The sequence below is a fragment of the Pongo abelii genome, chromosome 1, assembly GCF_028885655.2.
Source record: "Pongo abelii isolate AG06213 chromosome 1, NHGRI_mPonAbe1-v2.0_pri, whole genome shotgun sequence".
NCBI lineage: Eukaryota > Metazoa > Chordata > Mammalia > Primates > Hominidae > Pongo > Pongo abelii.
Window position 1 is genome coordinate 16,153,954 of NC_071985.2, and position 22,600 is coordinate 16,176,553.

The following is a 22,600-nucleotide window of genomic DNA, read 5'->3' on the forward strand; positions in this document are numbered from 1 at the left end:
TCATCCTAAACAGAGATCAAGGGCTTTGAGCAGCAAGGATGATGTGACTTCCTTTACCCTGCATTCATGCTACTGGTTTTGTAAGTGAATCCTATTTCTAGAGAATAAACAACATGTGTACATGTTAGTGCTAAGAACTTGATGATAGCTGAGATTTGACCCAGGAAGACAGATGAGAGTGAGAAAAGCTTACAGAAAAAAGCAATTGTCTATAATAAGGGGATGGTAACAGCACAGATGTGTTCATTCCACTTTGCAGAGTCTCTCTGCCTCAGATGCCTCAGGGGTGACACCAGGGATGGTTGATTCAAGCTGCACCCCCACTGAAATGCATCTGGCCCTTATACAGCAGGAAGCCCTGTATCCTTGCAGCTTAAATCTTAATTCAAGGTTTGAATTGGTGAAGATTGTCTTTCTAAAGCTGAAAACATCCTGAGGATTTTTATTAACTTTTAATTATGGAGAAGAACTTATTTTAGTAGCATAAAGAGTCTAAACAAAACACAACCTGAAACCCTTTAAGAAAATTTAAAGCTTTTAATTGTAATGAGTTATATATAAACTTGTAAATGGTATAATTAGTTTGCATTCTTTTTCTCAAGGGCCTAATATTCCAGAGAAAAGAGAAATAATCATGCTAAAGTATCGCTTTTTTTAATGATCTTTTTGCATATTTGGGACATTACACAAAGGCAGTTACAAAATATCATTGCGAAGATTTTCTTTTTAACTTTACTTTTTGTGAACCCTGACACAATCTGGGGATGCCGGAAGCACATTTGCCATGCTGCTGCATGCGCAAGCCCTTCTTTTTCTGGGTTTTCATAGTAGTTGTATATGAAAGGAGTAAGTTTAATCTTTGAGGAATCAGAATTCTGGACTTACACTTTTGTTTTAGCTTCTTCTTACATTATTATTCATCTTTCAATGTGTCCCTTTCTACTTCCAACTATAAACATTCAGTATGAGTTTCATTTATCTGTTAAATGTTTTCCTCATCTAGAGATTGAAGCGTGTCATTAGAATAAATTGCTGAGATTGGTAGGAGGATTCTAAGATAAGTAAGAATTAAAGTGAAATTAAGGCTCATGCCTGTAATCCCAGCATTTTGGGAGGCTGAGGTTGGTGGATCACTTGAGGTCAGGAGTTCAAGGCCAGCCTGGCCAACATGGTGAAACACCATCTCTCCTAAAAATACAAAAAATTAGCCTGGCGTAGTGTCACGCTCATGTAATCCCAGCTACTTGGGAGGCAGAGGTTGCAGTGAGCCAAGATCCCGCCACTGGACTCCAGCCTGGGCAACAGAGTGAGACTCCATCTCACAAAAAAAAAAAAAGAAAGAAAGAAAAGAAAAAAAGTGAAATTAATATCCTGTCAATATGCAGCGTTAACAGAACCTGAAGTCAAAAGTTTGGGCTTGGTGATCTCTGGGATTTGTTGTACTCTGTCATTTCTTGATATTTATTTTAACTTGTTTCCTCACCTTTTCCCATCTCTGCTTTGACTAGATGTTGTACTCAACACCCATCAGGAAAACCATGCCTTGGGATGAATCTTTACCTGAAATGTTTTTTTTCATTTCCACTTGCTGGTGTATGCTCATAGTGTAAACACATTTGCTGTCCTCTCATCTAGAGATGCAGAATTAATCCATGGAAAGCAGTGGTAGTTTTTATATGACATTTAGATGTCAGCAGCTGTCACTTTCATTCCTTTGAAGTACCGTGGGCAGTAAACTAGAGCTGAATTATGCAGTTCAACCTGGTTTCTAACTCAGTCTTTTTTTGTGACTCTCCTGTTCCTATAAAAATAATAGTAAAGGTTTTGTAACTTATGAATTAACTGGTTTCCAGTTCCCCAAAAGATTTTTTCCCTTCGAAAGTCCAACGTAGAGCTCCTTTATAGCTATCATCTTGCTTCACTTCTAAGTAGAGACTCAATTATCACCTCTTAAAGATCCCTGGCCTCAGCCCATCTCCATATGTGTTATTGTGGCCGTATAGAATGCAGGGCCTGCCAACAAAATGCTGTTCTAATGTCAGACAGCAGAATGGTACTTACAGTCCAAGTCTTCCTAAAGATTAAATGTTTTAATCACTTGCCTTAAAGTTGTGTCTATGATATACAGTTGACCTTGAACAACACAAGTCTGAACTGTGTGGCCCACTTACACATAGATTTTTTTTTTCAGTAAGAGTTATACCTAGTGCTCCTGTCTCTCCTGCTTTCCCTTCCACTTCCTCCACCTTTTCACCTCTGCCACCCCTGAGTCAGCAGGACTACCCCCTCCTCTTCCTCCTTCTCCTCAGCCTACTCAACGTGAAGATGATGAGGATGAAGACCTTTATGGTGATCCACTTCCACTTAATGAACAGGAAATATATTTTCTCTTTCTTATGATTTTCTTAATAACATCTTCTTTTCTCTAGCATGATTTATTATAAGAATACAGTATATAATACATATAACAGATTAAATATGTGTTAATCATCTGTTTATGTTACCAGTGAGGCTTCTGATCAACATTAGACTAATGGTAGTTAAGTTTTGGGGGAGTCAGTGTTAAATTCGCACTTTTGACTGTGCAAGCGTTGGTGTCTCTAACCTCCCTATTGTTCAAGGGGCAACCATAGTTTCACGTGTTCACACACACACACCCCAGGTAGTTCAGATGGTTAGAATCTCACTGAATAAGTATTTCACTCTCAAATATTTGGAAAGGCATGGATAGTGAATTCAGAGCTTATCAGTGCTGTCTCTTTTATTTGAAATTCATTGTTTTATGTGTTTCTGAGATGAGTAAACTGAAATTCTTATGAAAACCCTACCTTTGCTGCCATGACCTGTGGTAAATCCTTGTAGACTGTAATGGGATCATGTCCCTCCACTCAAATCAATCTATCTCCACTCACTGGAAAATGTCATTTTCTAAAAGTAAATGTGACAAGCTTTTGAAAATCTAGTTCTTACTTCCCCATCCAAATGGTGCCCAGGCTATTCTGCAGTGATGACCCAGCCACTCAAACGTTTCCTTTAATTCATATGTTTTTCTAATAGCACTGGGAAGAGATTGGCTTATATTTCTCTTCATTTACATTTTTTTTTTTGCAGGAATCTAGCTAAGGTTGTCATGCCTCTCTGAATTGGTGACAAATGTTGATAGAACTCTGTAAATGTATTTTTATAAGCAGGCTGAATTGCATTTGACATGATGGCCTCAATCTGACACTGTTGATCTCTTATAAACTGAGAAATCAGAAAAAGTAATTTTGTACAGAAAGAAACTTAACTGTAACTGATTGTACTTTATGAGAGATTAAAATAGGAAATGTTGTTTAATACGCTACAGTTACTTTTTTTATTTTGTAATCAGAAAAGTACTTCAAAAAGACTGCTTTTTTCCCCCTAGACCCTCTGTTAAATGTAATTATCCAGAATTCCCTCAACCACTGAAAATGATAAGGTAATAAACATTTACCAAACCCCAACTCTCTGGCAGACATTCTAGTAGGTACATAGTACCTACCCTTAACAAATTCAGAATCTAGTGGGAAGATTGGTATTTAAGTGAATAATTACTCTATGATGTGACACTAAAATTATAGAATTCACAGGGTGCAGTGATGGCATGAAGGAATAACATTCTTTGCTTTGAAGCTAGAAGTAATACAGGTTGAGTACCTCTTATTTGGAATGCTTGGGACCGTATTTCTGATTATGGTTTCTTTTGGATTGTGGCGTATGAGCATTTCTTTAGGTGTCATGTCAGTGCTCAAAAAGCTTTGGATTTTGGAGCATTTCAGATTCCAGGTTTTTGGATTTGGGATGCTAGACCAGTATATACAGAGCACCTGGCTCAATGTCTGGCAGACACCTAATGGGTATTACATACATGGGACTTCAGTAGAGCACCGAAGGTAAGGAAGTGGTGGGGTCTGCCCAGGAGCAGGCAGCAAGGGGGTGCACGGCTTATAAAGAATTTTAAAACAATAAAAATACCAATTAAAAGTTACCCCTTTTTACTGTTACCATGTACTGAGAATTCTAAACACTGTCAGTGGTAAATCCTCCTCCTACCAGAATGATGCTTCAAATGCCCTGCCCCTGGCAGCCTCCGGTAGTGACTGTATTGGAAGCAGGGGGCTCAAAGGGGCCTGAGGTCTCCAGAAGGCGAGATGCCAGGTCCTGTAAACAGGTTAGGAATTTATCAAGCAGAAAAGACTCAGGGTCATTCCAGGAAAGCATCTAGCACACATAGAGGCACATAAAACGTCATGGTTCATTCCAGTGCTGGAGGAAATAAAAGTTGTTTTCAATAAATGGTGGCAGTCAATCAGATATTAACATGGAAAAAAAATGAGTCTTGGCCCCTGTCTTACACAATACACAATAATCAATGCTGGATAGTTTGCTGATCTAAATGTGAAAGATAAAGCAATAAAGGTCTTAGAGAAAACCATAGGAGAATGTGATCATGATCTTTTTCTCTTAAACACAGCACCAGCCAGGCGCAGTGGCTCATGGCTGTAATCCCAGCACTTTGGGAGTCCGAGGCAGGCGGATCACAAGGTCAGGAGATCGAGACTATCATGGCTAACACGGTGAAACCCCGTCTCTACTAAAAAATACAAAAAAATTAGCTGGGCGTGGTGGCGGGCACCTGTAGTCCCAGCCACTCAGGAGGCTGAGGCAGGAAAATGGCATGAACCCAGGAGACGGAGCTTGCAGTGAGCCGAGATTGCGCCACTGCACCTCAGCCTGGGCGACAGAGCAAGACTCCATCTCAAAAAAAAAAAAAAAAGCAAAAACAACAACAACAACAACAAATAGCACCGAAGGCCCTAAATGGGAAAAAATGAGAAGTTGTAACATATTAAAATTATGTATTTCTTTTTTATAAAATATACTATTAAGAGAGTGAAAATCTAACCATAAAATAGGAGAAGATTTTCTTCATACATACACTGGCTAAAGACTCATACCTAGGATGCATAAAGAACTCCCAAAAATCGATAAGGAAAAGACATATAATCCAATAGGAAAAAGAACCAGGTGACAAAATGAAGAACTGCTTCACAAAAGTGTGTATCCAAATGGCCAGTAAACATGTAAAAAGATACTCGTCTGCATGAGTCATTAAATAAATGTTAAATAAAACCATAATATGATACCACTCTACACAGGGCAGCATGGCAAAAATTAAGAAGAGAGAAAACATTTTGGCAAAGATGTGGAACAAAAAGGAACTCTCTGGTACCATCTGCGGGAGTGTAAATTGGCACAATACCTTCGGACAATTATTTGTCATTATCTGCTGAAGCTTGCTATATGCACACCTGATAACCTATGAATTCTACACCTAGTTATGTACTCTATAACTAGGTTTTGATGACTGGAGTAAACTTAAAAAGTTACCTGACTGGAATAAACTTAAAAAGAAAAGGAAGATAAGGTTGTTGAGAAAATGAGTGTAGCTACATTTTTAAAAAATGAAAATATTTTCCGGGTAGTACCTGGAAAATAACCAGCATCTGAAAGAAAATATAAGGCCAAAAGAGGGTATTCTTTTCATGTTTTTGAGACAGAGTATATGCTCTGTTGTCCAGGCTGGGGCGCAGTGGTGTAATCACGGCTTATTACAGCCTCAACCTCCCAGGCTCAAGCAATCCTCCCACTTCAGCCTCCCAAGTAGTTGGGACTACAAGCATGCACCACCATGCCCAGCTTATTTTTAAACTTTTTGTAGAGACATGGTCTCCCTATATTGCCCAGGCTTGGGGTATATTTTTAATGGAAGATATTATAGCAATTTTTTTTTTCTGATGAGAATGATTCGGTAAAGAGAAAAAAATCTAAGTAATGCAGGAGAATGGGGGATCATTGCAAGAAACAAGTCCTCAAGTAGACAGATAAGAAGGATTGGAATACAGTGTACACATCTGGCTGGGTTAGGAAACAGTTTATCTGCATAAAAGATAATTATAATTTTTTAGACAAAAGTGATTAAGAGCATGGAAGACAGAAAAGAAGGGATAGACATGCAGAGAGTGAGCACATGAAATCAACCCAGTTTAGTCCTTCAGCCCTTTAGTCTCCGTGTATAGAGGAAGATCATTCAGAAAATGGTTCTCAAACTAGAGCATGTATCAGAATCATTTGTAGGACTTGTCAAAACACAGATTGCCTTGCCAAGGGCCCAGTCCACAGAATTTCTGACTCAGTGGGTCCAGGATTGAATCTGAGAATTTGTATTTGTAACACATTCCTAGGGGATGCTGGTACTGCTGGCTCTGCTGTTCCTGAAAGTATTCCCTGAGGTCCAGGAGTATTTGCATCACCTAGAAGTTTATTAGAAATGTACAATGTCTGGCTCCATTCCAGACCTACTGCATCAGACTCTGCATCTTAACAAGGGACTTAATTGCATGTTGATGTTTGAGAATCACCGTTTAGGACTGTGTTTTTCAGCTTTGCCCTGAAGTGATTTCAACGTACAGCTATGAGAAGTGAGAAGAGCTGGTTTAGGATGACTCTGGGTATATTGTCTGCATGGCTAAGTGAATGCAAGAATGTATGAGGAAGAGAAGGTGTGTACAGGTTGACAGTGTTACGTTTGTGACATGTTGTATTTGAAAGTTCCTTTGGGACATCAGACGAAGCTATTCGGTTGATTATTTAGATCTGAAGTCCAGGAGGAAAATGAGATACTGAGTTATAGATGTGAGTGTCATCAGCATGGAAGTGATCATTAAAGTTACTGGTGTTGAAGACATTAGCTCAAGAAGATAAGGAAAATAATAGGGGGAGAAGGAAAGCAGATGACCAGGGATAGGGAAAGAGGACACAACAGAGGAAATGGGAGAAGAGTAGAGCAAAAGGTTTGAGCACAAGCCGGGGATGGAGGAATGGAGAAGCTAAGAGCAGAGTGAGTTTTCAAAAGAAGGGAGGATTTAGTGATATCTTATGCCTCAGAAAAGTCCAGTAAGAGAGACTGAGAACTATCAGATATTTGACCATAAGGAGGTCACAAGAGGCCCTGCCACATGCAGGTCAGGGCAAGGGTAGCTGCAAATACCCAGGAGCAGAGGTGTCCCCAGTAAGTGGGAGACACAGAAGTGGGAACATCAGATATTGACAAGCATTCCAAGAAGCTGAGAAGTACAGAAAAGGCCAGAGTGAGCTCTAGAAGGAGGTTCAGGGTGGAAGGTGAGTTTTCCGCACAGAGAAGACTGGGATCTTGCCACTTGCCTTGGGAAACAGCTAGTGGTGAGGCAGGGAGTGGCTACTGAACCAAGATGGCAGGAGCATAGGATGCAGGACATCGATGGAGCTTGGCTTCAGGAGGAGCCAGTAGTAGATATGAGTATAAATGAATTTGTAGTTGGAGGGCATTTGTACCTCATAGACTTTATTTTCTCTAGAAAGTGGGGGTCAAAGACATTTGCTGGGAGGGAATGCAGGAGTGGTCTTGAAGATTTTTTTTTACTACTCTGCTACTGTAAAATGACTTGATGCTATGTGGTAGCCCATATACTTTCACAACAGATTAAAATCCTTTAATCTATATGTAAAATGTCTAATATGTCTAGACTTTATTGTGTATAAAACATTCATTATGAAATAACACATTTCCGAATCTACTCCAGAAAAAATTGTACTTCTGTCCGTTAAGAATATTCAACATTGAATTCCTACCCAACATCCTTGCTCTTTGAACTTTATTCTCCTCCCACTCTTCCTCCCTGTTTCATCTGTCACTAAAACTTCTTTTATTTTTATCTGGATGATTTCTCATTGTCTCTTCTATTTATTAAGCTCATTGTTGGAGTGTTTGTTCTCATCATACTTTATTTCCAATATCTTGAAGGACTTTCACGCTGTCTATTCTCACCATTCCTAGCCCATTCGAATGAATTCTTTTCAGGTAAGATTTCTGAATGCCAAGTCTCTCTTCATATATATATATATATGTATGTACACACACACACACACACACATATACACATATATATATACACACACACATATACCCATATATATACACATATACACACACACACATATATATATACACACACACATATATATATTTTTTTTCTTTTTTCTGAGATGGAGTCTCTCTCTGCCACCCAGGCTGGAGTGCAGTGGCACAATCTCGGCTCACTGCAACTTCTGCCTCCTGGGTTCAAGTGAATCTCCTGCCTCAGCCTCCAGAATATCTGGGATTACAGGCACACGCCACCATGCCCGGCTAACTTTTGTATTTTTAGTAGAGTCGGGATTTCGCCATGTTGGCCAGGCTGGTCTCCAACTCCTGACCTCAAGTGATCTATCCACCTTGGCCTCCCAAAGTGTTGGGATTACAGGCATGAGCCACCGCACCCGGTCTCTCTTCATATTTTTAATCAACTGAAAGTAGTTATGTTTTTGAGTTACAAAGATGATATATTCTTATATAGAAATATGAGCCATATCAAGTAGAAAGTAAAATAGTTTCTATTTGTGTGTGTGTGTTTATGGTACTTCCTGAGATCCATCATGTAGAGCCCCAGTGAAGCTGATTGGAAACAGACAATTTGTCTGCTAATCCTGGATAAGAGACCCGGAAGGAACAGGCTGTTTTGTCAGCTTGAACTTTTTCTCTTTTGTGAGTTGTTCTTGTGCAACCCAATGTAAAAACTGCATAACTCTCTTTTTAACTCTAGGTCATTGTAGGGTATAGTTTTTTTTTTACTATAAATTGTTGAAGAATGTGATTCCAGAAGTGTAATGGAGTTGCCTGGCACCTTGCAGATTTAAGCTTCGAGGCTTGCTGTGGAGAGCATGAAGCCCACAGCAGAGCTGGTTCATTTGCTGATGGATGGGGGCCCACTGCAGCCTCCCAATTACTGACAGACAGAGAGGAGGGGGCAGGGAATGAGAGGGGCCTACCCGATGGCCCTGGGCCTGAACGTGCTGTGCTGTCCTCAAGATGGGAAGCAGAGGAGAGTCCTGGCTCTTGTTCCAGTTCCAAGAGGCAGGGATGAAGCATTTCCCCACCGCTGAATGTGACCTAAGGAAGTTTGTGCTCTGACCACTCAGACCAGCTGCTCCTCCTCCCCAGAGAGAAAAGCACGGGCTCCCCAGATGGGCAAGCATGCATTCCTCATTACCCCATCTCCTGCCATGAGGAGTAGGGGGTGGAAAGAACCTTCTCCCCATCAGCAGACTCAGAGGATGGGCAGGACACAAAAAACTAAGGCTCAAAAAGATGAAGCTAATAATTCAAGGTCTTTCACTAGTGGTTGGTAGAGACTGAATGCAAACCCAGGTTGGTCTAACTTAAAACCTTAGCCTTTAATGGAAATAGACTTCAATCTTTATGGTACTTCCTTTGTTGTAAGCACTCAGAAGAAGGTAATAGATTCATAGTGGCTGGGGTTTGAGAGTCAGCTGTGTCTTATTTGCATATATTGCCCAGGGATTTGTTTGTGGTTTAAAGATTAAAGAGAGAGAGAAGAAAGCCCAGAAACTAGCTTCAGCCACAGAAGTGAACCCTAGCTTAAAAGGAGACAGACATATGGGATTTTTTCCAACTCTTCATCCTTCACCTTCCACCCTTACTACTCTAAGATGACTTGATGCTATGTGACAGCCCATTCACTGGTCTCAGTAAATTATATATAAAGAAATCAATTGACTTGAACAATTGGGATGCTGGCCTATATTACTGTATGTATATTATTATTTATGAACTGTATAGAAGCAAAGCTAACAGTTGCTGCCTGGAAAAAAAATGGTGTATCATGTCTAGTATCATGAGTTCTTAATTAGCAGCTTTTGAATTAAAGGGGGGGGGGGGAATATTACTTATTATTACCTGTACTTAAAGAAAAATACTTTGATCGGTGGTTGTTCTAAATGGTTTTTATATTTCTTTCAGATGTCGCCCATTTAATGTGGTTCGAAAGACTCTATGTTTGGCTTCAGTGTTTTGAAAAATACATCTTGTACCCAGCGCTAATTTTGAATGCCCTCACTATTGATGCATTTTTAATAAGCAATCACCGGAGACTTGGTACCCAGTAAGTGGTTAATGGTTTATCCTCATAATGATTTGGGTCACATTTTCAAAATCGAGTGAATTTTCTGTAAACAGTCTGCAGAAGAAGCCAACCTTTACCGACTGTGATTGGCCATGTAAAAATAAGCCATGGTGGTCTTTTACTCAAAACCCACTGGAGCTAGACAGTTATTGTAGAGTGACTGGGGTGCAAATGAAGTTAGATCTGCTTGAAATGATGTTGTGAATAAATGTCAGTAGATTTGAAAATCATCCTGCAGAAGCTTAGTCAGTGAGCCTTAATAAGAAGACGGAAGCACAGTGTGAGTCCAGGATTCCTGGAGTTCTTAACATCATGCTTAGAGCTTTATGAACTGCCTCGTGTCATTTCATTTAGCAAATACTCTATCATTTTGTGCTTGTAGGAAGGGGAAATTAATCACTGTCACTGCTGTCTCTGAATTTATCAAGAGAAGCCTCGTAATTTAAAAACTGGCACAGAGACTTCATACTGACAAGATGCCCATGTCTTTCAAAGCATTAACAATGTACAGTCGAGTTATTGGTTTCATATATTAAAATTAATTCTGAATTTACAACATGGAAATCTCCTTGGTAATCTGTAGATTTGTCATTCTGATGAAAGGCGAAAGTTGCTGGTCAAAGAAGTTGTTAGAGTAGGAGGATGTAAAAGAGATTCTTTCCCAGATTTGCTCATTAGTCACGTTGCTTAAACACTATGTATCCAAGTCAACCCTGATGCATAATCCCAAACATGCTAATTCAAACCTGCTCTTCCTTTCAGGGTGTCATGAGGACAAATTAATTAATATTCTCCAAAGATTGAGCAGGCTAAGATAAAAGGCATTTTAGTAATCTGTTGGACTTTGAGTAGATTCATAGTCACACAAAGCAGACACTAAATGAAATGATCCCATAACCTGTCCTTATTGAACTCTGCCTTCCTTCTAGTCCAGACCTGTTTCTGTCAGACCAGGGCAAGAATTCTATGTTCTTTGATACTTAAAATTCTAGACTTCAAATCCAGGGATGAGAATTAGTCTCACTGGATTTAAAAAAGCAGATGATTGGACTTCAGACCCCTTATACAGTTTAGGTGGGACCCAATCTAGGAGATGACCAGAATTTAGAACTTTGTGAACTTCTCTAGGGCAGGGATTCCCAGTATGGTACAGTCCTGGTTGACCCTGTGACTCCTCCTGAGAACAAGGCAGAGCCACAGTTTCTCGAATGGGAACACATATTCAAAGCCAGAGTAGCAAAGAAGGTACCAGTGCCACTCTGGGAAATCCAGCTAAAGGATTTAAAGTTTTCCCTATTCAACTTCGGGACAAGGACCTTGAGCTAAGCCTGTGGGGTTGAGGCCAAGTTGTTAGAGAAGGCAGATGTAAGGGCTAAGACTCCAGCAGAGTCAATTAAATAGTTCAGAGAGGGTCCATTTGGAAGTAATATTATTCTCCATCCCCTGTAATTTTTTTCCAGACACTAAAGTCAGAAAGGTGCACCTTATCTATATAGCTCTGAATATCCTCAACTCCCAGATGATAACATCAGCAATTGTTTCACTCAGAAACCAAAGCTGGAAATTCCTTTCTATTCCTGATGCATCTGTAGAATTAAAAACAAAACATTTTTCGAGGTTTCAGGCACCCTACTAGACCAACTGTTCTCAAACAGGATAGCATGAAACTCTATATCAGTATCACTTTGAGACCTTTTCTAAACCAGAGAAGCCTAGCCCCTCCCTGTGATTTTTGAGAGCCATTGTACTAAATAGTCACAGAGTGAACTTTTCAACAGCAGGCAATGTTTCTTATTCAACTTTTCAATAGCAAACCACTAGTAAGTGTTAGAAGGATGAATGCATGAACAACTAAGTAGGGGTTTGGTAAATGAATGAGTCAGTGAAGTAGTGTATCTTGTTAGGTGCTTCTGTTTCTTAGCCTGATCTAAGAGGATGCTCTTCATCTGTTCCAGGGCATTGTTCACCAATTGCTACCTCAGCCTTTATAAAACCTTTAGCTAAGTGCAGTATATCTTCACGTAACATCCTGGATAAGTTCTTGAAAACTGTGACTTTAATCAAAACCAATACAAAACCAAATAAAACAAAGTTTACTGTGGGCTAATTAATAGAAACAAGAATTACGTTCCATAGCGTATTTCTGGTCACAAAAACATCACCAAACTTCTAAATAAAGACCAAAACACCTTTAATGTTAAACATTGAAATAAATGTGAATGATACATACATTTTGGAAAGATTAATACAAACAATTAAGATAATTATTTACCCATATATTCCAATTCAGTGTATCCAATGGCTGGAGCCTGTCCTGGCAGCTCAGGGTGCCCAGTGGGAACCCGTGCTGGACAGGATGCCTCCCATCGCAGAACACACTCACACCCACACTCACACTCACTCACACTGGACCATGTCAGCACATCAGTGCACCTACTGTGCACACCTTTGGGATGTGTGAGGAAACCGGAGAACTCAGAGAAAAACCCACACAGATATGAGGACAATGTATAAACTCCACACCGACAGTGGGGTCCTGGCCAGGAATCCATTTTTTTCCCCCATCAATGTTATACTGAAACAACATTGAATGAAGCAACGTTATTTGAGGACCTGCTGTATACAATGATCTATGAGTCATTAATGGTAGCCGTTACTATTGCAATGTTATAAAGGCCATGACCATGAGTCCTTAAGATCTCCCACAGTTTGAACCAGTCATCCCTACTAAACATAAAATGGATGCAGTTCATGGAAACTTGGTCGCAGAAACAGAAAGTTAGATTTGCTTCTCATCTGGATTTTGCCTGAATAACCCAGAAAATCAGCAGTCTCCCATGAAAACCAAAATATCCCTAAGTCTTCAGATACCTTATCATTGGGGTTTCTCCACAGGGCTTTGGCTGTCCCACAGGGATTTTTAGGTTTTTGTACCTTGGGCTGTTGTCAAAGGCAACTGGACCTGAAGTCATCTTTTCATACTGTATTTTCATCCTGGGCATTAGTTGCGCACTGGAAAAGGAAGGCCAGTTATGGAGCAGTGTTCAGCTTTGCTGCAGGAACACAGAGGGCTCTAGGTTGAGGCTAAAGGCAGACTTTCCCATCTGATGTATGCATGGAATCAAGTGCTAGTTTTTCTCAGAAGCAAATCCAAGCCTGCCGTACAAGGCCTTGGGCAAACCTCACCTCACACATCCTGGGGCAAGGTGGAAACAACTGCAGTCCTAGGTCTGAAGGCACAAAAAACAGCAGATTGAGGCGTACGGAATTTCCAACATTGCATTTTTTATGACAAAAATGACAATTTTGTACTTCTTAAATAACCTCTTTCTGAGATAAGATATTCATAATGCTGATAAGGTTCCTGAGTCCAAGATTCTTCTAGGTTTAGGGAAATTGAGGCATGGCCCCAGTTTTCTATACTGAGCCAGGGAAAGAAAGCCTCTCTTAGAAGTGCGACCATTTTCTAGAAATTTTCCCACCTCTGTCTTGCAGTTGCCAAATATCATAGTACGTTAGAATTGGAGGGAATCTGGTGAAAATGTGCAGTGTCTTTCTTCAGAAAGCCAGGCCCTTCAAGAAGGCACTTGCCTGCTCTCTTGGGCTACACCAGCATGTGAACATTTGCCCTCCGATCTCAAGATGGATTGTTCATTGTTGACCTTATCATCTGGAGAATTGTACACATGACACATACTCCCTACATGGGTAAATAATAATCTAACTCCTTAGGCAAGAGCACTCAGGACTTCAGTCCTCCAAGCAAAGTCCTAGAAGGGTATTTCTTTGCCTGTTTTGCTGAGCTCCTTAACTGAAAAGTCCCATTCCATGGGGGAAAAACACATTGATGATATAATTTTAAACAACAAAAAAGGGAGAGCAGAAACCTTATGTTCACTAGGATGACAAATATGCTGAGAAACATTGGAAGTTAATATGTAGAAATAGAAAAGGCTTTATGAAGATACTGGATTATTTTCTCTATTCAGAATTTCCTATCTGTTGTTATGTCACTGTTCGAATTGGATTCTTTTCTCATGAAGAGGCACACACTGAGCTGACTCTAGCAGGGGCAGCATGTTGCCTGTTTTCTCATTTGGCATTAGGATTTCTGGGAAATGTCCATCATCACTGCAGTAGTGAATTCAGACAAGCTCAGAAGGAGCTCTGTGCCCTTGCTGGAGAACATGAGGGACTTTGAAAAGCATGTGATGGAAAGAAAATGTCTGTTGTAATGGCAAAGACAATGTGCTTGAGAGTCACCCAGGACTGAATTTCCATTTTTGTTCTGCCCCTTTGAGACCTTAGTCAAGTTCCTCAAATTCCTTGATAATCAGTTTATACCCCTGTAAAATGCAGACAATAATGGGGCCCCTTAGATTGGCTTTTTGTGCCTGTAAAGTGCTTAATGAACCATCAATGCTGGAGAAGTGTTAGCAAATGAAACTCATCCAGCAGTGTGCACGCTGTCATTGATTGCATCTTTCTTTTGTTTCCAACAGCTGGGACATTTTTCTGATGATCATTGCTGGCATGAAGCTGTTGCGGACATCATTCTGCAACCCGGTTTACCAGTTTATTAACTTGAGCTTCACTGTCATCTTTTTCCACTTTGACTACAAAGATATTTCAGAGAGCTTCTTACTGGATTTCTTCATGGTGTCCATTTTATTTAACAAGGCAAGTGAATTAGCTATTTTCTTCATTTTAACATTTTAAAGGGGGCTGTTCTCATCAAATGTTTTAAGAGTTTAAAACATTCTTTATAAAAAAATTATGGGAGGATATGAAATTGAATTATACATGTATGTTAAACTCTTGCTGCCATTTGGGGAAAATTGCCCATGGAATGTAAGTATGCCATGTTATTTGCTAAAAATCACTAATTAAAATGAATTAGCCATTAGTGTGACTTGAAATTTTATTACCTTCTTCTCTGTTAACAATCTCATTATAAGATTTCCCTAGATCTTAAAATGCTATGAATTAAAGATTAGCAACCAAATTCTCTGGTCTCTCCCTCCCTCCCTCCCTCCGTCTCTCCCTCCCTCTCTCCCTCCCTTCTTACCTTCCTTCCTGCCTTCCTGCCTGCCTGCCTGCCTTCCCGCCTCTCTGCCTTCCTGTTTTCTTCCTTTTTTCTTCTCTTTTCTTTTCTTTTCTTTTTGCCTCTTGAGATAAATTTAAGGAACTGGTACCCAAGAGCAGGGTCTCTTGGATTATTTCCAATACCCTTAGTTTGTCTGAAGTCAAGATTTCATCTGTCGAGCAACTTCATACATGGGCAATGAGAAACCCTACTTATAATTCAGGCAAATATATGGGGCTTGAACCTAATGTTTAGTTAATGGGAGAGAAATAAAATCCTCTGGATACTTGGGAGTTCTCCATGACCATATCTAGCCCGATCACTGTAATGAAACCTAGGTTTGTAAGCAGAAATAGAAAGAAATTTGGAACAACTCTTGGTAAATAAACTCAGTGATGATACAACCTCTTCCACCTGGTGTTCACACTCACACCGGCAGTTGAATACAGCAGCCATGGGGTTTCTTCTGGAGACTGACTTCAGCAATATCTTTCCCCTTTTAGTTAATAATTTTTTTAATTGTAAGTCTTTCTAAATTTTAAATTTTTTAAATTTTTTCACCTCGTAATCAGTTCTGTTCACCTTTATTTCTATTACTTACCTCTTCTACTGCCTTTCTCTTGGATTCTCTTAGGTAACAAAAATCAAAAACTCTTGTATTGTACTAAAGAAGCCTCATAAGTAATTGCCACCACCCCATCATTGCACGTGAATTTGTTTTTTATTTTAGAGAAAGAGTCTCACTCCTTCACAAACACAATGCCACTCACAGGCTGGAGTGCAGTGGCATAATTATTGCTCACTGCAGCCTCCAACTCCTGGGCTCAAGTGATCCTCCTGCCCCATCCTCCTGAGTAATTAGGACCACAGGCATGCACCACCACGCCTGCCTAATTGTTTTAAAAACTTTTTGTAAAGATAGAGTCTTGCTATGTTGCCTAAGCTTGTCTCCAACCCCTGGCCTCAAGTGATTCTCCTACCTTGGCCTCCCAAAGTGTTGGGATTACAAGCATGAGCCACTGCACCTGGCCCCAATTTCCTCTTATAACTCCAATTGGGCACTAATTTTCAGTCACCTATGTCCCTCTTGTGTCATCTTCCACTGGTTTCTCACTATTACTTCCGCAGCCTGCCCCAATTTCTGTATTTTATTGTAGACCCTGGCCTTGGTCAAACATTTATTTCCTGTTTGCTGAGTTCTGTTTTGTTCTGATTAACTTATCCCATTTTTCTACTGTTCAAATCACAGGCTTCCATAAGCTATTTTCCTTCATTACCTATCAATTTCTGTTATCTCACATAATAAATGTAACATTATATCCTATAATCTTTAAACTATTTGTGAAGTTACTAGAAATTACTTCACTGCTTGCAGGGATAAGAGTTTATCATCAGATGTAAAATGTGGCCTGGCACAGTGGCTCACGCCTGTAATCCCAGCACTTTGGGAGGCTGAGATGGGCAGATTGCTTGAGATCAGGATTTCGAGAGCAGCATGGGCAACATGGCGAAACCCAGTCTCTACAAAAAGTACAAAAATTAGCCAAGAGTAGTGGCATGCACCTGTAGCCTCAGCTACTCAGGAGGCTGAGGCAGGGCAATTGCTTGAACCCAGGAGGTGGAGGTTGCAGTGAACCGAGATTGCGCCACTGCACTCCAGCCTGGGTAACAGGAATGAAACCCTGTCTCAAAAAAAAAAAAAAAAGATGTAAAATGTGCCAGAGGAGTTCAATCCTGACTCAGGCATTTACATTTTGACATGATGATGTTTATATTCCTTTCTGAGCCTCAGTTTCCTGTAAAATGGAAAATAATAATGCCAAGTCATTTAAGAGGATTTGTCAATGTAACTGAAAAAGCTAAGTAGAACATACTCTCCAATAGAAGGTCATGTTTTTAAAGCTGTATGTAAGTAGAAAAAGGAAGTGACACACTGTGTTCGTGAAGGAATGTGGCCACTTTTCCACACTGAGCTGTCAGTTTCATAACATCTTGTATTAGTGACTGGCCCCAGGTGAACAGAAGAGGAGTGAGGTTTCTTTCTATAAGAGTCCTAGGCGTGGCTTCTAAATAATTCCATACCTGTAGGAAGAAGAGTGGCTTTCATTTATGGGAGCACAGGCTGCCTTTCCTCATCCTGACAGCATTCTGCACTGACAGCAGTCCACTGACAAAAATGTGTGGCTCGAAGTGGGTATCTCACCAAAGGGGCTTTCACAGGACAAAGAAAGGGAGTAAGCATGGCTGTCAGTCGTCCTTCTAGTCAGTGCAGACACTTAGTGACATCCTGTGCAGAATGGGGATGATGGAACCTGACAAGGACCTGATCTAGGCTGGGCGCGGTGGCTCACACCTGTAATCCCAGTACTTTGGGACGCCGAGGAGGGTGGATTACCTGAGGTTAGGAGGGTGGATTACCTGCGGTCAGGAGTTTGAGACCAGCCTGACTAACATGGTGAAACCTCATCTCTACTAAAAATACAAAAAAATTTAGCCAGGCGTGGTGGTGGGTGCCTGTAATCCCAGCTAGTCAGGAGGCTGAGGCAGGAGAATCGCTTGAACCTGGGAGGCAGAGGTTGCAGGGAAATCCCACCACTGCACTCCAGCCTGGGCAACAGAGCAAGACTCCGTCTCAAAAAAAAAAAAAAAAAAATGATCTAAAATGAAATCCACAACAACTTAGTTGTGCAAGCATTTGACTCACTTTGCCATCATCTTTTTGAAGCACCAATTAAAATATGAATAATTTCAGATAGAACCAGAGTGGCAGCTTTCTTATTTTCTCTAATAGAGGGAACATTAGCACATATTATTTGAATAATCCACTCTTAGGCTGGGATAATGGCTAAGTGTCAAAAAAAAAAAAAGAAAAATTAGTGAGACAAAAGCAAGGAAAGTAGGCGGCAAGTCGGAAAGTTGGGGATTCTGAGTCCTGGCCCATCTCGCCTCCCGCTAATGCCGGATCACTCTTTATCTTCAGAGAGCTGGTGACAATGAGTTTTCTGGAATGAGAAGCACGATCTTATTCTCTGATGAAAAAGAATATAGTGAAAGAAAGAGAGTGTTTGTGATTTTCCTGGAAAAAAGCCAGTGGATATTAGTGACAGAAGATGCTTATGTCAAGGAGAAGTTCACAGTTAAGGTCCCCTATAAAGATTCTGCCTGAAAGTCCTAATTGACAGCTCCTTTTCATTCTGCTCATTTTAATATTTTTTTTCAAAAAAAAAAAAGTCTCTTTGAATGTATTTCCTAGGGGCTTTCTAGAAGGCTCCATTGTTGTGCTTACAGGTAGTACGGCTCTCTGGGACAATTCCTTGCACAATGTGAAATGTTACTTGTCCACTAGACTCACGGAAGTCTTGCTTATGACAGGTCTTGTCCTCTGACCAATGCAGATGTCCTCCAGCCCTTCCCTCAGCCTTGCTCCTGTTTCACTAAATAGAGAATTATTGTTAGCCTGGCAGCCCCCCTCACAGAAGGGCTCTGAGGTTAATGAAGCAACATTTGGATGGGCACTCAGTTTCCTCGGAAGAAAGGAGCTGCCCAAATATAGGACACAGTATTATTTTAAGTTGGTTGCCTCTAATCCTTCAGGCTTTATGGGTAGAAAGGGAGGAGAGAAGTGATTAGTGAGAGCGTGAGATCAAAGCGCCAGGAGACCAAGGAAGGAAACAGACAGCTTCCAGAGGGCCCAGGCCCAGCCCTCATGATATTCTCTACCTCCCTAAGCCCCCAAATCCCCCACTCCCCCTGAGGTCTGGAGGATGAATATTGCCTAGTCTCTTAAATCTGCCAGACCTGGAAAAAAAAAAGGCGGGGGGGGGGGCAGGCGCAGTGGCTCACACCTGTAATCCCAGCACTTTGGGAGGCCCAGGCAAGTGAATCATGAGGTCAGGAGATCGAGACCATCCTGGCTAACATGGTGAAACTCCGTCTCTACTAAAAATACAAAAATTAGCTGGGCGTGGTGGCGGGCGCCTGTAGTCCCAGCTACTCAGGAGGCTGACGCAGGAGAATGGCAGGAACCTGGGAGACGGAACTTGCCGTGAGCCAAGATTGCGCCACTGCACTCCAGGCTGGGCAACAAGGCAAGACTCCGTCTCTCACACACACACACAAAAAAAAGGTTGGGGGGTGTGCCAGAAATATTGAGTTCCAAGGCTGGAACCCACCAGACAAATTAAGTGCAGCTGTGTATTGAGACGGTGGGTGAGACACTTCCTAGTGAGTGGCGCCCTGGGTTTGCATGTGTGTGGATACGTGGGTGGGTGTGTGGGGGGCGGGGGGTTGAGGGGGTAGGAGTGTGTCCGGAATTGGTGGGTTCTTGGTCTCACTGACTTCAAGAATGAAGCTGCAGACCCTCACAGTGAGTGTTACAGTTCTTAAAGGTGGCGTGTCCAGAGTTTGTTCCTTTTGATGTTCGGATGTGTTCGGAGTTTCTTCCTTCTGGTGGGTTCGTGGTCTAGCTGGCTTCAGGAGTGAAGCTGCAGACCTTTGCGGTGTTACAGCTCTTAAGGCAGCGCGTCTGGAGTTGTTCATTCCTCCTGGTGGGTTCGTGATCTCGCTGGCCTCAGGAGTGAAGCTGCAGACCTTCGCAGTGAGTGTCATAGCTCATAAAGGCAGTGTGGCCCCAAAGAGTGAGCAGCAACAAGGTTTATTGCAAAGAGTGAAAGAACAAAGCTCCCACAGTGTGGAAGGGGACCCCAGCGGGTTGCCACTGCTGGCTCCGGCAGCCTGCTTTTATTCTTTTCTCTGGCCTCACCCACATCCTGCTGATTGGTCCATTTTACAGACAGCTGATTGGTCTGGTTTACGGAGAGCTGATTGGTCCATTTTGACAGAGTGCTGATTGGTGCACTTACAATCCCTTAGCTAGACAAAGTTTCTCCAAGTCCCCACCAGATCAGCTAGATACAGAGTGCCCATTGGTGCATCCACAAACCCTGAGCTAGACACAGGGTGCTGATTGGTGTGTTTAAAATCCCTTAGCTAGACATAAAGGTTCTCCAAGTCCCCACTAGACTCAGGAGCTTAGCTGGCTTCACCCAGTGGATCCCACACTGGGGCCGCAGATGGAGCTGCCTGCCAGTCCCACACTGTGCACCCACACTCTTCAGCCTTTGGGTGGTCAGTTGATGACACCTGGTGCCATGGAGCAGGGGGCGGCGCTCTTCAGGGAGGCTTGGGCTGTGCAGGAGACCACCGCCCACAGGGCAGGGTGGGGGAAGCTTAGGCATGGCGGGCTGCAGGTCTGGAGCCCTGCCCCTTGGGGAGGCAGCTAAGGCCCGGGGAGAAATCGAGGGCAGCGCCCGTGGGCCAGCATTGCTGGGGGACCCGGTGCACCCACCGCAGCTACTGGTCTGGGTGCTAAGCCCCTCACTGCCCGGGGCCGCTCTGAGCGCGGGGCCCGCCAAGCCCACGCCCATCTGGAACTCTAGCTGGCCCACAAGCGCCGCGGGCAGCCCAGGTTCCCACCTGCGCCTCTCTCTCCATACCTCCTGGCAAGCTGAGGGAGCTGGCTCCGGCCTCAACCAGCCCAGAGAGGGGCCCCCACAGCGCAGTGGAGGGCTGAAGGGCTCCCCGAGCATGGCCAGAGCGGACGCCAAGGCCAAGGAGGCGCCAAGAGTGAGCGAGGGCTGTGAGGGCTGCCAGCACGCTGTCACCTCTCAGGAGAGCAGTGAGAAAGAATGGTCTCTGCATGTCCCTTCCTGAGACATGTGACCCTCCAACCACACATCCTTCTTCCTCACTCCTTCATTTCCTGGATCCCTTCCCTCTCTTTATCTTGCTTCTTCAGTCATTCTTTTAAGAACTTTTGTTATTCATTGGTGACATTTCTGGTTGTCTCGGTCTTTAGGGTACAGTAAAACGTGCAGATGAGGATATTTGGTTGCCAGGAATATTGATTGTTACAGGAGCAAAGATGACAAATACTCTTTCATGACCTCCCACTGGCCCTGAAAAAGTTCTTAAAAACCATAGTTGGCGGGGCACGGTGGCGCACACCTGTAATCCCAGCACTTTGGGAGGCTGAGGTGGATGGATCACCTGAGGTCAAGAGTTTGAGACCAGCCTGATCAACATGGTGAAACCCCATCTCTACTGAAAATACAAAAATTAGTTGGGCATGGTGCCACATGCCTATAATCCCAGCTGCTTGGGAGGCTGAGGCAGGAGAATTGCTTGCACCCCAGAGGCGGAGGTTACAATGAGCCAAGATAATCCCATTGCACTCCAGCCTGGGTGACAGAGCACAACTCCGTCTCAAAAAAAAAAATTGTTTTTAAAATCATGGTAACTTTGGGTTGTCACAGGATGTAAAAGCAGAACTTGAGAAAATCCTGCCATAGGATCATTCTGCCAGCATTTCCAGAATACATTAGACATAAAATTCTACAGGCCATTAGTTCAACATGCAACATAACACTTTTGCCACTTAGGAGATGAAAATTAATGTATGAGGTTGTATTTATGATAAAGCTGTAAGAATGATCACACCAGAACCGTGATGTGTGGCTTTGTCACGGACAACCACCCTGGGGGTTCAAGTTATTTGAAATCGAAGTTTCTAAATGGCGTTTTCGTTATTTTGTGAGTACAGATAGAAAGTCTTGGATTAAAATTGAGCTACTTTTTAAAAAAATACATACTTATACAGAAGTACTTGTTCAAAATACTTTGTTCAAAAAAGCAATTATTCATTCATTGAGCACTTACTGGGTGCCTGCCAGGCACTGCACTAGGTATTATCCAAAGATTATTAGTAATACAAATGATACCAAATCTTTGGTACTTTCTGTGGGCCAGGAACTGTTCTGAACACTTTGTGCACAATAACATATGTAATCTTCACAACAGCTTTGTGGGTGGATATGCCTCATTTTACAGGCGAGAAAACGAGGTACAAAAATTAAGTGAATTGCCAGAGAGTCTCTTAGCTATACAATGGTAGGGCAGGATTCAAAGCCAGGCAGTCTGGCTGTGAGTCTGTATTTTGTGATACTGCCTTCCCTGCTTGGAGAGTTTGGAAAAAGAGGCAGACAAGTAAAGAGATAATTACAAGAAAGGATGATAAGGGAGGTGATAGTGGTAGAGTTTCAGGAGCACAAGTGCCCAGTCTAACCTGAGAGAACCAAATACAGTGCTCACCTTAAGCTTTCAGGAAGAATGAGTAAGTCAGGCAAAGAAGGCAGGGCGGAGTGAGTTACACAGAGGAAGCTGCATGTGTAAAGGCACAGAAGCAAGAGAGGAGTTGGCACATTCCGGAAACCACGAGATATTTGGGAAGTGTGAAAACTTGGAAAGGGGAGTGGATGGTTGGGAAAGTGAGAGATGAACCTGGAGATCTCTATGAGATGGATCTTGAAGGACCCAGCATGCCGTGCTACAGAGTTTGGACTTCATTCCTATAATCAGCTGACCGCTGTTA

General features: G+C 42.2%; 1 protein-coding gene across 3 annotated transcripts in view; it reads left to right on the top strand.

Annotated features, from left to right (window-relative positions):
• Positions 1–22,600, top strand: part of PCNX2 (pecanex 2) — a 327,055-nt gene that overhangs the window by 146,175 nt on the left and 158,280 nt on the right. For all 3 annotated transcript variants that reach the window (XM_009232501.4, XM_054561349.2, XM_054561362.2), the window contains 2 exons: positions 9,923–10,064; positions 14,588–14,765. In XM_009232501.4, coding sequence (XP_009230776.3) covers positions 9,923–10,064; positions 14,588–14,765 — 320 coding nt within the window. The remainder of the gene's footprint in view (positions 1–9,922; positions 10,065–14,587; positions 14,766–22,600) is intronic.